Below are 13,939 nucleotides of genomic sequence, written 5' to 3'. Positions count from 1 at the left end.
GGGTTTTGTTAACTATGAAAATTAGTAAATAATAATATCTGTTGAAATTGTCCTTTTTAAAAAAGGAACAAATGTCAATAAAAAATATACTCTTGGAAAGCAAACTGGCATTTTCATTTACGTAAACACAAGGAATACTGCAGATGCTGGAAATTCAAGCAACACACATCAAAGTTGCTGGTGAACGCAGCAGGCCAGGCAGCATCTCTAGGAAAAGGTACAGTTGACGTTTCGGGCCGTTTCAGGACTAACTGAAGGAAGACCTAGTAAGAGATTTGAAAGTGGGAGAGGGAGATCCAAAATGATAGGAGAAGACAGGAGGGGGAGGAATGGAGCCAAGAGCTGGACAGGTGATTGGCAAAAGGGATATGAGAGGATCATTTGAACATTGGATTTTGATTGTTTCAATCAAGAGAATTCTTTTTCTCAGCTTTTGACTGTGATAGTAACAGTGCGAGTTTAGTTACCATCATCTTTCTTGTCTCAAGTGTTGCCTTATTCTTGCTGGTCCACCAAGCTCACCGTGCTAAGGTGAATTATGCTCTAATACAGCAACCATTCAGTATTAAAATCTTCATCCCTTTTTAAAATATTCAACTGATGGTGATGCTGCCTTCGTGTACCTAAACTTAAAGTCTGAATTCCATACATAAATTAATCTTCTTCGTTCCACCCTTACGATACTTGTAACCCAGCTCTCAAAACAAGCTTTTGCCCTTTATGTTTGGTAATGATGCTGTGAAGCATCTTTAGATGTTCTGCTATGTTAGAGGTATTTTATAACCGCAGGTTGTTGTTATATGGCCATGGAATCAAGAGTATACTAAAATAAAGAAGAGCATAGATCCTCTGACAGGGTGGAAAATTGTAGGAGGAGTTCAAGGAATTGCTAGATTCTATACGATACAGTGAATAATAAATGTACAGTGTGATATTGAATTATCCTGAGTGGTCTTGGGTCATTTATTATTTTATGTTTAAAGACTATGTGCAGCATTTGAAATGATAATGAAACCATAAATCAGTTTGATGGCTTATGTTCTATCTTGAGTGAAATAATAGCCATATTGATTCCTGGATCTGTACGACTATGAAGGATATGTAAGCTTGTGGCTCTGTCTACCTGTTTAGCAGAGCCACTTCAGTTTACACATTACTCCTTGTTAAACCTTAAAATTTTTCATTCAGATCGCTTCAGAATAAAAATAACAAGAACTCGGGTTAGAATTGCAGCTAGTATGGTCAATGGTTTTATGTCTTCTCTCTTGGTTCCTACTGGGAAGGCACAGAAAGTTTTTATCTGCAAGGTGATTGATAACATGCTTATTTTTAAAGCTTCATACATAGTAAATTAATTTTTTATGGTCAGAGTGCTTTTTAGAAAAGCACTAGCTGTCTTGATTGTCAAAAGCAACCTGAATGACAAGGTTATCACTATATCTTATCTTCTTTTTCTGTATACACAGTGAGCTGATCCTGTCAAACATTGATGTAACTGCTTCAGGAGAGTGGGAGTGCTTTATCACCACCTCCCGTGGAAACAGCTCTAAGAAGGTAGAGATCGTGGCGCTGGAAATTGCTGCACCATACTGTTCGGCAGAGAGGATCACCAACAATAAAGGGGACTTTAGGTAAATGACACCATGAAATACCCTGCCTACACATTGTAAAGCAAAATGAATTAAAAAGTTGATTTCTCTGTCTTCATGGGTATGGTCTGACAGAACAAATATAACCCTGATGTAGTGGAAAACTGGCAGCTTTAGTTCCAATTTGTACAAATCTTCAACCTGTACTCACAGCATGTATTAATCAACAATGGCATGATCTTGCAAAATTTCACTTTTACGTGCTTGAAGATCAACTAACACTTACCAATCTGAGGATAAGAAGTTTCAAAGCAAGAATTTGAGAGAAATTACATCAAAGTTTATTGCTTAGAAATTGTATTTACTAGAATTAGGTGGCTTGGTAGTAAGTGTAATGCACCAGTGACCTGGGTTCAAGTCCCGGCATTGTTTGTAAGGAGTCTGTATGTTCTTCTGCATGGGTTTCCTCTGGGTGCTCTGGATTGCTCCCACCTTCACCTCAAGACATATGGGTTAGTAGGTTAATTGGTGGCATTGGTGTAATTGGGCAGTGTGGGCTCGTTGGGCTGAAAAGGACCAGTTACCATGCAGTATCTCTAAATAAAAAAAGGGAATCAGCGTTATTTCCATATCAGGAATTACTACAAATTTCGCAAAATTGGCACTGAAAGATTGTGTTGAAGGTAAATCATTGATGCAGATAGAGGATTATCTTACTTGCAAGAAGCAGTGAAGTGGGATAAGAGAGTCATTCTCAGTTTAGCAACCAGTGACCAGTGGAATGCTGCAAGGATCAGAGCTGGAACAACAGCTTTTCATAGAATATATTAATAATTAGGAAAAGGAAGCTAATTTGGTGTAGTGAAAAGTGGCGGGGGGGTGGACTAAGTGGGTAAAGGATATAGACATTTTACAGAGAGCTGGTAATAGGATAAGTAAATGTCAAAATGATACCTAACTGTGCACAATGTGAGAAAGTGTAAAGTTATTGACTTTGGAAGGATGAATAGTAAAACAGATTACACGTATTGCTTAAATGGAGAATTACTGCAATAAATCTGCAGCACTAATGGATGTGTGGATCCTTGCAAGTGAAACACAGAAAGATGGTGGAGACACAAGAGACTGTAGATGGTAGAATTGGCAGCAAAAAAAAAGTTTCTGGAGGAACACAGTGAGTTGGGCAGCATCTGCAAAGGGGACTAGAAAGTTCCCCAGTTCTTCAATCCACAAAACTTGGCGCATAGACACAGCAGCTATACAAATAGAATGCTCGCTTTCATTTAACGGGATTGGAAAATAAAACTGGGAAGTCTTGCTGTAATTATACAAGGCAGTAGTTAACCTGCAAATACAGCTTTTGTTCTCTTCTTTATGAAGGTACAATCATACTGAAAGCAGTTCATAAAAGGTTCACTGGTTAATTCCCATTAAGGGATGGATTGTCTAATAAGGAATGGTTGAACAGGTTTGGGCAGTGGGGTGGAGATATATCTCTTCCAAAGGAGGTGTAAGGCAGTCCTTCCCTCCGCTAGCCCGCAGGTCATCCTTGGGCTAAGTGTAGCACCAGATCAGGGTAATGTGAAGCTGTGGAAGCAGGTCGAATGAGCAGCTGGTGTCCTGGTTATATGACCACTGATGCCAGGCAGAGAATCTCTGAGGGGTATTGATAATGGCTGGGATCATACGTCTGGTAAAGACACTGCCCAGAGGAAGGCAATGGAAAACCACTTCTGTAGAAAAATTTCCCAAGAGCAGTCATGGTCATGGAAGGACAGTGATCACCCACATTATAGGTCATGGCACCGAGCGAACAGATGATGAACAGGTTGGGTCTATACTTACTGCAGTTCAGAAGAATGCAAGGTGATCTTAATGAAACAGAATTATTAGGAATCTTAACAGGATAAATGCTGCAAGGCTGTTTCCCTTCATGGGAGAATCAAGAACCATATGACATAGTCTCAAAACAAGGGAATACCTATTTAAAAAATGAGATGGGGAAGAATTCCTTACTCCAGAAAACTGTCAAGAGTGATTTCCTTGAATATTTTCAAAGCTGTGATTAATTTTGAATCAGTACTTGAGAAAAGCTGAATGAACCATGATGTTGTTGAAGCTTAAGTACCTGTGAGCCCTGATCTTCTTCCTATTTCTTATGTCCTTATGGGACATCCATTTGTGGTATACTCCCTTTAAGAAACATTAAAACCTCAGGATAATCAGGCCAGCAGCAGCAAAAGGAAGTAGGTCAGAGCTGTTCAAATATTGTCTCACTGGGAGTCTCAGGTCATCAGATGATTAAAAAGCCATCTGGTTCACTAATCTTCTCCAGGAGAAGCAGTCTAACATCCTATCTGGTCTGGTTTACATGATTTCAGACTCCTGAATATGATTAACACCTAACTGCCTTCTGCAAGCAACTCATTTGGACTGTAGATATTCGATTGAGTGGCTCATGACTGCTAACATGAGAACATCTGGCATCTGCTGCTAGCCTTCCCAGTAACACCCAAATACCAAAGGCTAAATCAAAGAAAAAATGTAATGATTTGTGAATGCAGCAATGAAGGCATCACGGACGTGATGGCCTTATTTTTGAAGTGGGGTTTTTTAATTTTAAATTGTGTTCCAGGATCGCGGACAACATTTTTGCACATCCTTAAAAGCCTTAAGAAAATCATGGTGAGCCAAAGTCTTAAAACACTGCAATCCTCTTGGTGAAGGTTCTCCCCAAGTGTTCTTAGTAGGAAGTTCCATGATTACATTTCTGAGTCAGAGCAGTGTATCAGAATAACATTCCTGGTTAGACAATCACTCCATTGCTGGGAATGTGACAGTGAACCTTCTCTGAACTACATTTTGTGTTTTTTCTTATTTAAGGGGTCCAGAATGCTATTTGAGGGCTAACTGGTGCCTCATATCAGAACAACTAGGAAGGGAACCTGCAGGTGCATCATGCACCTACTGGTCTTGATGGGAGACTTCGGTGATTTGGGGGTGCTATCAGAGTAGCTTCTGTGGGTAGTGCTGTACATTTTGTGGCTAGTACACTCTATCGACTAGTTGCAGAAGCATTAAACGCTTAGGATTGCTAAGGTGTAGCATTGTTAATTTTCTCATAGTTTAACTTGCCTATGATTGCTTATGTTTTTATATAATCACATACTGTATATTCATGTATTTTTTTCAATGAAGTTTCCAGCCGTTACAGTGCAGTTGCTTCTGTATTTTTCTAGAAACTTCTTGGTTTTCAGTAACAGGTATCACACTACTTAAATCTGGCTATTTTATAGGTTGATAGTTATCACTGTAATATTTTGTGATATCTAGTCCGAGTATGAGGTGACTACAACTGCTTTTTTCCTTTGTTTTCTCTTTCTTGTTCATTTCCTGCTCTTGCAACACCTAATAAAATTGCCATAAGCAGCAAGTTTTATGTTTCATTCTTGGTTTCTGAAGAACCTTTGGATTGCAAAGGGGAGATTTCACCCACTGAACCAAGACTGACACCTGACCATGTGTTCCGGCAGTCATAAACTCAAACAGTGATTTTCAAATGCCTTTGCTCTAGCCAGCCAAACTAGACTGCTTTATCACTCATGGTGATGAGGTGTGATTGAAATGTCTTGTGTCATCTACAATCACCTTCATTGAAGTATATTATCCTTTCACCAGCCAAGGTCCAGGGACTGTGGAAGCAATGCATTGCAGAATTGCAGGGGGAAGATAGGTAATATTTAATGGTGATTTGTGGTCATATATGTATATTAACAGTTTGATTTATACATTTGATGTGGAGTATTCATTTTCTGCTTATTTTTATTTTTGTTTTCTGGCCAAGAAAATATTGTGATGACTAACAACAGATAGGAAGTAAAAATTGTGGCATTTTGTTGTGACTCTGATCAAAGTCATTAGAGGAACACTGAACCGGGTGATATAGAAGTGTTTATTCAGCACAGTAGGTAGTCATTCTTCTGGAGATCCTCTCAGCAGAGTCTCCTAAACTCAAAATACCCTGTAAGTTTTTATACCCTTAAGATCAAAGGTAACAATAGATGATTCAAAATTTGCAACAACATTCCTTACGTCAATAATTTGGATTGATAAATGGTTCCTTTGAGATACATAGTTATAGTGGAAGCACATTGTAATTGATAGAACTCGTCTGAAGATTCAAACGCTTTTGTTGGGAGAAACTAATCAACTTAGATATTCTAAAAACTTACGGTGACAGAAAGCCAGATGCCCAACTATTGATAGATCAATTGTTTGATGTTCTATGTGTTAATATCAGTTTGGTCTGCAAGCTTTCTTGAACTTGTTCACAATGGTGCAATGTACTTAAACCCATAGTTGTCTGGATTGATGGAGGGTAATTAACACAACCCCATTGTATTAATGTTTGGATGATGCATATGCAGACATCTCATGGTGACCATTTTGCCAAGGTGTGCTTTTAACTTCAATTTACTGCTTGCAGTTTACAGTTTACATTATGAACTGAAGATTGGTTCTTGCTTGAATTAATATTTGCTATATTCACAAAACTCCTACATACACCCTAACCAGTTAATGAATGGGGAATTATGGTCACAGAAAGATATGGGGCGGAAATAGATACCCCATACCAAAAAGTGTCTCTGTGCTGTCTCCTCCTTTCCACTCTATTGTCCTCCTCGTCTAGGACCCTGCAACCAGCTGTGGCACAGCAGTCTAAGTGTTGATGGCAGGACAGACTAATGCACAAGGTAGGCAAAATTAACACTGCTAGGTTACCAGACTGTGCTCTGCATGTTTTACAATGTTGTTACATACCATGTTGATCTTCAGTAGTGCTATGTCTGCTGGCTGAAATATATTTCTAAGTTGATGTGCTATCCTTAGTGAAAAATACAAAGATCACAAGTACAGTGAACAAAAGAGCAGGATAGCTTTAGACTTCCAAAGGAAATAGCTGGGCTTGCAATAGCCAGCTGCTTATCATTTGGCCAGAAAAACAAAGGAAGAAAATATATTGGATTCAATTCCAAAGAGTTCGCAAGAATAGGGAATAAATCTTTGAAGATGTCAAGGGTGGCAGCTTAAGTAAATAAAATGGATTCTGTGCTTAAGGCATTAGTAAATATGTTATGATAAAGCTGGATTAAATGCTATATCAACTACAGTTGGAGCATTGAGTCCAGTTCTGAACATCATCCTTTAGGAATGATGTGTGGAGAGAGAACAGAAAATCATTACAAGAATGACTCTAGGCATGTCTGGAGAAGCTGAGCTTGTTTTCCTTAGTACACAGAAGGTTCAGATGAGATGACATTAATCCCTGAGATAATGAGTTTCCAGTAGCGAATAGTTAGAGAGATTGATTCCATTGGAAGAAGGATTGAGAACAAAATGGGTTCAAATTTTAGAATATTGATTGAAGAACATAAGGCAATGTGAGGAGAATCATTTTTATGCAACAAGTGATTAGTGGCTGGAATGCATCGTCCAAGAAGATGTTGGAGGGAGATTCAATTATGTCTTTCAAAAGAGAATCGTATCAGTACTTGTAGGAAATCCTGGCTGTGGGAAAATTACAGCAAATGAGTCTTGATCTTGCAGAGAATCAGCATGAATTTGAAAGGCAAAAGATTTCTGTGCAGTTAATATTCAACAATTCAAAGTGAAGTGTGCATGATCAAACACATCCTGCAATACCAGAAAGTCTTCAGTGCTCCCAGTGTTGCATGTTCACTCTGGCAACACCTCTGTGGCCAGGGAAAATAAAATGGGGGCATCACTCTTTGAAAGAGTATGTCAGTGAATTCTCTAATGCAATACTGAATGAGAAAGTACAAGATCTTGCTAATATATTCTGCTACAGCCAGCGGGCACTTACTGTCTATGTATTCATTACCTGGTGATCTTGATAGCTCCTGGTAAAGGAGTCTTTCTCCTGCTCCAAGTTTGGAGTTTGCTAAAATTTGACAACCTTCCAAAGCTTTTCTCTCAATAGAGTACTGGTCATAAAGATTTTTTTTCCATATTTCAGATAACATGTTGCATATTACGTTATCAAATGACTCAACACCTTCATTCATTTTACATTGTGCCGTTCCTTGTGTTTCCAGTCAAGTTTTAAACATATGGCCATTCCAAGCTTAGTATGTCCTTTAGAGATTTGTCACTGTCCTCCCCAAAGTTCAATGCACTTGCAATTTAGAACATTTTGCAAGCTTTCATTACTCATTTCTGTAGATAATCGTTCTCAGATTCCATTTGTTGATGTTAAATTAAAATGAAGTTGTTTAATCACTTACACTGTAAGTTTGTAACATATTTATACAATACAATACTGTCACAGAAAAGTTTTATAAAAGACGGAGGGAGCAGTTAACAGTAGGAATAAGTAAATTTTTTAAAAGATCTAATTAAAACCATTATTCTGGATAACATACAGAAAATGACAGTTATAGGCAACTTACTGGAAGTTAAGCTAATTTTAACAACAGGAAACTATACTGCAAAGCACTCAAAAATCTCAGCATAAGTACTCACCTGATAATTGTGAAATTACTTGAAAAATCTGATACACAACAACAAATTTAATCTTCTTCCTTTATATTAAAAAAATCATCATGAATTATCAAAGAAGAAAAGCCACAAGAAGAAAAAACTAAATAAGTGAAATAAATCAGGAAATATTGTCAAATGAATGGCCTGAAAATATCTAAGAAAGGTTACAATAACTGAGACAAAGAGTTGGGAAGGATTTCCAGATGTTGTGATTTTAAATTTGGCTACTGTGTTATAAATTTGGCTTAAAAACTTACGTTACTGGATAAAAATAAAACTATTGCCAGAAAGATGCAATCCAATCTGCTTGAAAGCATTCTTAACAACAGAGCAGATGTGAGAGCTTCAGCTGAGGCGGAAGGAGATGATGAAACAAGAATATCAATCAATTAAAATTAGAGGTGGGACTGGTTAAGATGATCACTGAGAGACATAGTGTATTTTGAAGAAGCATGAAAGGAAAGTAAGCATACATTTCAGTCAGTACAATGAAGGAAAGTGTTCATGCTTGAGACTGATGCTTTGATAGAAGCTGATGTTATAGTATTGGGCAATGCATAATATTTCTTAGGCTAGCTAATGTTTCAAAGGTCAATGATGTGAAATAGGAACAGCTTGATAAAGAAATCAACATTTGTAAACACTTGCATTAATGCAAGTTGGGATGCCACACTAACCACAGCAGTACATTAGAGCAATTCGAGGTGGAAAGTAAGCAGCGGTAAATATAATATAGTGCAAGAATAAGACAATGAATGACTGTGAATTATATTAAAAGGGGGGTATTTTCACACATCTGAATGTAGACAAGTGTTGCAATAAATCAGAATGATTTTGAAATTATTTTGCATCCTGGGCAACTTAAGCAACCGTTTTCTTGAGAAATTCTTACATTTAATTACAGTGACCCATGATTTTCCAGTAGTATGTCTAAAAATTAAGAAACAGGCATAAGAATAACTTGCAAATAAATACAAGTGATCAGTCATTTTTGTTTGATTTTAGGTGGTGTAATGTTCACTCCAAATTCACCTAAAATAGCTTGAGGAAAATAGTAAACAGTAACATCTGGCAATAAACTTTTGCTAGTAAAATAGAATATAATTGCTTTTACCAAATCTACTGTGGCAATGCCCTGTGGTTATTTTAACTTAACAAGAATAATGAGTTGGCAGAATTGCCATGCCATCAGTGACCTACCCAACACTGTCATTAAATTTATAAATTGCAGTTCCATAAATGTTCGTATACTGTATAACCTATTGCTATCATTATAAATGGAACAAAGGGAAAAAAGCAACACACGTAAAAGTTGCTGGTGAACGCAGCAGGCCAGGCAGCATCTCTAGGAAGAGGTACAGTCGACGTTTTGGTCCAAGACCCTTCGTCAGAACTAACTGAAAGAAGAGCTAGTAAGAGATTTGAAAGTGGGAGGGGGAGTGGGAGATCCAAAATGATAGAAGACAGGAGGGGGAGGGATGGAGCCAAGAGCTGGACAGTTGATTGGCAAAAAGGATATGAGAGGATCATGGGACATGAGGCCTAGGGAGAAAGGAAGGGGGAGGGGGGAACCCCAGAGGATGGGCAAGGAGTATAGTGAGAGGGACAGAGGGAGAAAAAGAATAGAGAGAGAGAGAATATATATATATAATAGATGAATAACGGATGGGGTACGAGGGGGAGGTGGGGCATTAACGGATTTAGAGAAGTCAATGTTCATGCCATCAGGTTGGAGGCTACCCAGGTGGAATATAAGGTGTTGTTCCTCCAACCTGAGTGTGGCTTCATCTTGACAGTAGAGGAGGCCATGGATAGACATATCAGAATGGGAACGGGACGTGAAATTAAAATGTGTGGCCACTGGGAGATCCTGCTTTCTCTGGCGGACAGAGCGTAGGTGTTCAGCAAAATGGTCTCCCAGTCTGCGTCGGGTCTCACCAATATATAGAAGGCCGCATCGGGAGCACCGGACACAGTATATCACCCCAACCGACTCACAGGTGAAGTGTCGCCTCACCTGGAAGGACTGTCTGGGGCCCTGAATGGTGGTAAGGGAGGAAGTGTAAGGGCATGTGTAGCACTTGTTCTGCTTACAAGAATAAGTGCTGGGTGGGAGATCGGTGGGGAAGGATTGGGGGGACAAATGGACAAGGGAGTTCCTCCCTCACTACCATTCAGGCCTACGCGACTCCCTGACAGTCCATCCAGGTGAGGCGACACTTCACCTGTGAGTCGGCTGGGGTGATATACTGTGTCCGGTGCTCCCGATGCGGCCTTCTATATATTGGTGAGACCCGACGCAGACTGGGAGACCGTTTTGCTGAACACCTACGCCAGAGAAAGCAGGATCTCCTAGTGGCCACACATTTTAATTCCATGTCCCATTCCCATTCTGATATGTCTATTCACGGCCTCCTCTACTGTCAAGATGAAGCCACACTTAGGTTGGAGGAACAACACCTTATATTCCGTCTGGGTAGCCTCCAACCTGATGGCATGAACATTGACTTCCCTAACTTCTGTTAATGCCCCACCTCCCCCTCGTACCCCATCCGTTATTTATTTATTATATATATATTCTTTCTCTCTCTATCCTTTTTCTCCCTCTATCCCCCTCACTATACTCCTTGCCCATCCTCTGGGGTTCTCCCTCCCCCTTTCTTTCTCCCTAGGCCTCCCGTCCCATGATCCTCTCATCCCTTTTGCTAATCACCTGTCCAGCTCTTAGCTCCATCCCTCCCCCTCCTGTCTTCTCCTATCATTTTGGATCTCCCCCTCCCACTTTCAAATTTCTTACTATCTCTTCTTTCAGTTAGTCCTGATGAAGGGTCTCAGCCCGAAACGTCAACTGTACCTCTTCCTAGCAATGCTGCCTGGCCTGCTGCATTCACCAGCAACTTTTATGTGTGTTGCTTGAAATTCCAGCATCTGCAGTTTTCCTCGTGTTTGCAAAGGGGAAAGAGGATGGTTTAATTCCCAATGTGGGAGATGGGTATTTTCTCTCTTGTTTCTGACAGCCCATCTGCTGGAGATGCCTTATCCATTAGCATATTAGTTCCAGGTTTCTGAACCAATCACACGTAGCAAGCACAATAATAATGTTCATGGATTAATTTTACCTTGGGTGTTTAAAGACAGATTGGGAAACAATACAGTACATCCTGCTATCATCAGCCTGATCTCATGTCCAACACCCACGCCACTCTTCCTATTAATCTCCCTCCTGGTAACACAGTTTGAAGTATATGACGATAACATCCTATCTTCATCGACTTCTGGTATGGCTGCAATAAACCAATGGATGAGTAATAATTTCCTAAAACTAAATTTTAAGATAAAACTGACACACTTTTGGTTGGTTCCAAAGTCAAAAAAGATAAACTTCTTGATAAACTTGGGAACATGGCTCCACTCATAAAATCAGAAGTGTTATCCTTGATGCAGATCTGAATTTTAAATCCCACATAAGGAAAATGACCAGAGCAGCATTTTAACACTTGATAAATATTGCAAAGTAACTTCTGCTTTTGTCTCATAATGATACTGAAAAATTAAAGTTCAAAGCTCCAAGTAAAATTTATTATCAGAGTACATATATGTCAGTACATACAACCCTGAGCTTCTTTTTCTTCAGGCATACTTAGCAAATCTATAGAACAGTAACTGTAGACAATAGACAACAAGCTGTGCAAATGCAGCTATGAATAAATAGCAATAAATAATGAGCATGAAATAACAAGATAAAAGAATCCTTATAAATGAGTGTAGTCATCGCCTTTCAAGAACCTGACGATTGAGGGGTAGTAACTGTATTTGAACCTGGTGTTGTGAGTCCTGGGTCACTTGTACCCTTTTTCTGATGGCAACTGCATGAAAAAAAGCATGGCCTGGGTGGTGAGGATCTTTGCTGATGAATGCTGCTTTTCTACGGCAATGTTTCATGTAGATGTACTCAGTGGTTGGGGTGGTAAGGAGGGGTGGTGTTTACCTGTGATGTACTAGTCAGAATCCACTATCTTTTGTGGGATTTTCTGTATAAAGGCATTGGAGTTCCCATACCAGGCCACACTGCGGCCGGTCAGCACACTTTCCACCACACATCTATCGAAGTTTGCCAAGGTTTTCAATGATATGCCAAATCTCCACAGACTCCTGAGGAAGTAGAGGCACTGTCGCACTTTCTTCGCAATTATATTTATTTGATGAGTCCGGGACAGGCCCTTTGATAGAGTGACACCTAGAAATTTAAAGCTACTGTCCCTCTCCACCTATGATCCCCCAATGATTACTGCCTCATGGACCTCTGGTTTCCCTGTCCTGAAGTCTACAATCAGTTCCTTGGTCTTATTGACATTGAGTGAGAGGTTGTTGTCATTACACCACTCAGCCAAATTTTCCATCTCCCTTCTATATTCTGATTCATCACCACATTTGATACAGTCTGCAACAGTGGTGTTATCAGCAAGCTTGTATATGGTGTTGGCTGTTACTTCATGCCTTTATATCAAATAGACTAGGTTACTTCAATGCACTTTTTACTGGCCATCCAAAGCAATCTGTTGACAACTTCAACTCATTCAGAATGCTGTTGCTAGACTTTTAACTAAAACCAGAATCAGGGAACTTATCACTCCTGTCCAAGCTACCCTGCGTTGGTTTCCTGTATCTTTTAGAATTGATTTTAAAGTTCTCTTACTTGTTTTTAAAGCCCTCAGTGGTGTTGTTCTGGAGTACATTACATAATAGTTTTTATTTTATAATCCCGCTCAAGCTCACAGGTCTTCTTCCATCGGTCTCTTAAATTTAAACTATCTCCCTCAAAAGATAATTGGCACGTCAGCTTTTTACAACTTCAATACCTAGAGCTATAAGGGATGTAGACTCAGTTGTCACCTTTAAATGCCAGCTCAAAACTTATTTTCTTAACCTTGCTTTTAACTAACATCTTTTTGTTTTTTATTTTCTTGTTTATTTTTATTTTTAATATTTAATTTTATTTTCATGTATGCACTTTTTCCCATGGTAAAGCACTTTGAACTACATCATCTGTATGAAAAGTGCTTTATAAATAAGTTATTATTATTACTATTGTTGTTAACACCCCATGCTCCCATTCACTGATCTCCTCCTTGACCTCTGACCCCTCAGCAGTCAATGATCTGACCTAATCTTCAAAGAACCAGCTCCATTTTGATAAAAATCACATTTCTGCACAGGATCGAAAGAAGCAGCAGAAGGGTATAAATCTAGTCAGCTACATCTTGGGCACTAGCCTACAAAGTACCTAGGACATCTTTAGGGAATGGTGTCTCAGAAAGGCAGCGTCCATTATTAAGGACCTCCAGCACCCAGGGCATGCCCTTTTCTCACTGTTACCATCAGGTAGGAGATACAGAAGCCTGAAGGCACACACTCAGGGATTCAGGAACAGCTTCTTCCCCTCTGCCATCCAATTCCTAAATGGACATTGAATCTTTGGACGTTACCTCACTTTTTAAAAAATATACAATATTTCTGTTTTTGCATATTTTTTAATCTATTCAGTATATGCTTGATTTACTTGTTTATTATTAGTATTTTTATTTTCTTTTTTTTTTCTTTGCTAGATTATGAATTGCATTGAACTGCTGCTGCCAAGTTAACAAATTTCATGCCATATGCTGGTGATAATAAACCTGATTCTGATTCTGATTCCTCTCTCTCTCACTCCTCTGCTACCACCTTCTTGGGCCTCTGTTCTCTGTATTCCACTTTCAACTCTAATTCCTAGAGCTGGACCTTTGACTAAC

The 13,939-nt window shown here is 39.2% G+C and overlaps 1 protein-coding gene across 2 annotated transcripts in view; it reads left to right on the top strand.

Moving 5' to 3' along the window:
- LOC140185754 (adhesion G protein-coupled receptor A1) overlaps nt 1-13,939 on the top strand; it is a 550,512-nt gene that overhangs the window by 284,766 nt on the left and 251,807 nt on the right. For both annotated transcript variants that reach the window (XM_072239373.1, XM_072239372.1), the window contains exon 8: nt 1,467-1,631. In XM_072239373.1, the coding sequence (XP_072095474.1) occupies nt 1,467-1,631 (165 nt within the window). The remainder of the gene's footprint in view (nt 1-1,466; nt 1,632-13,939) is intronic.

This window comes from Mobula birostris, chromosome 21 (genome assembly GCF_030028105.1).
Source record: "Mobula birostris isolate sMobBir1 chromosome 21, sMobBir1.hap1, whole genome shotgun sequence".
Taxonomy (NCBI): Eukaryota; Metazoa; Chordata; class Chondrichthyes; order Myliobatiformes; family Myliobatidae; genus Mobula; species Mobula birostris.
The sequence above is the reverse complement of the archived record's forward strand: the minus strand, read 5'-3'. Positions and strand labels throughout refer to the sequence as shown.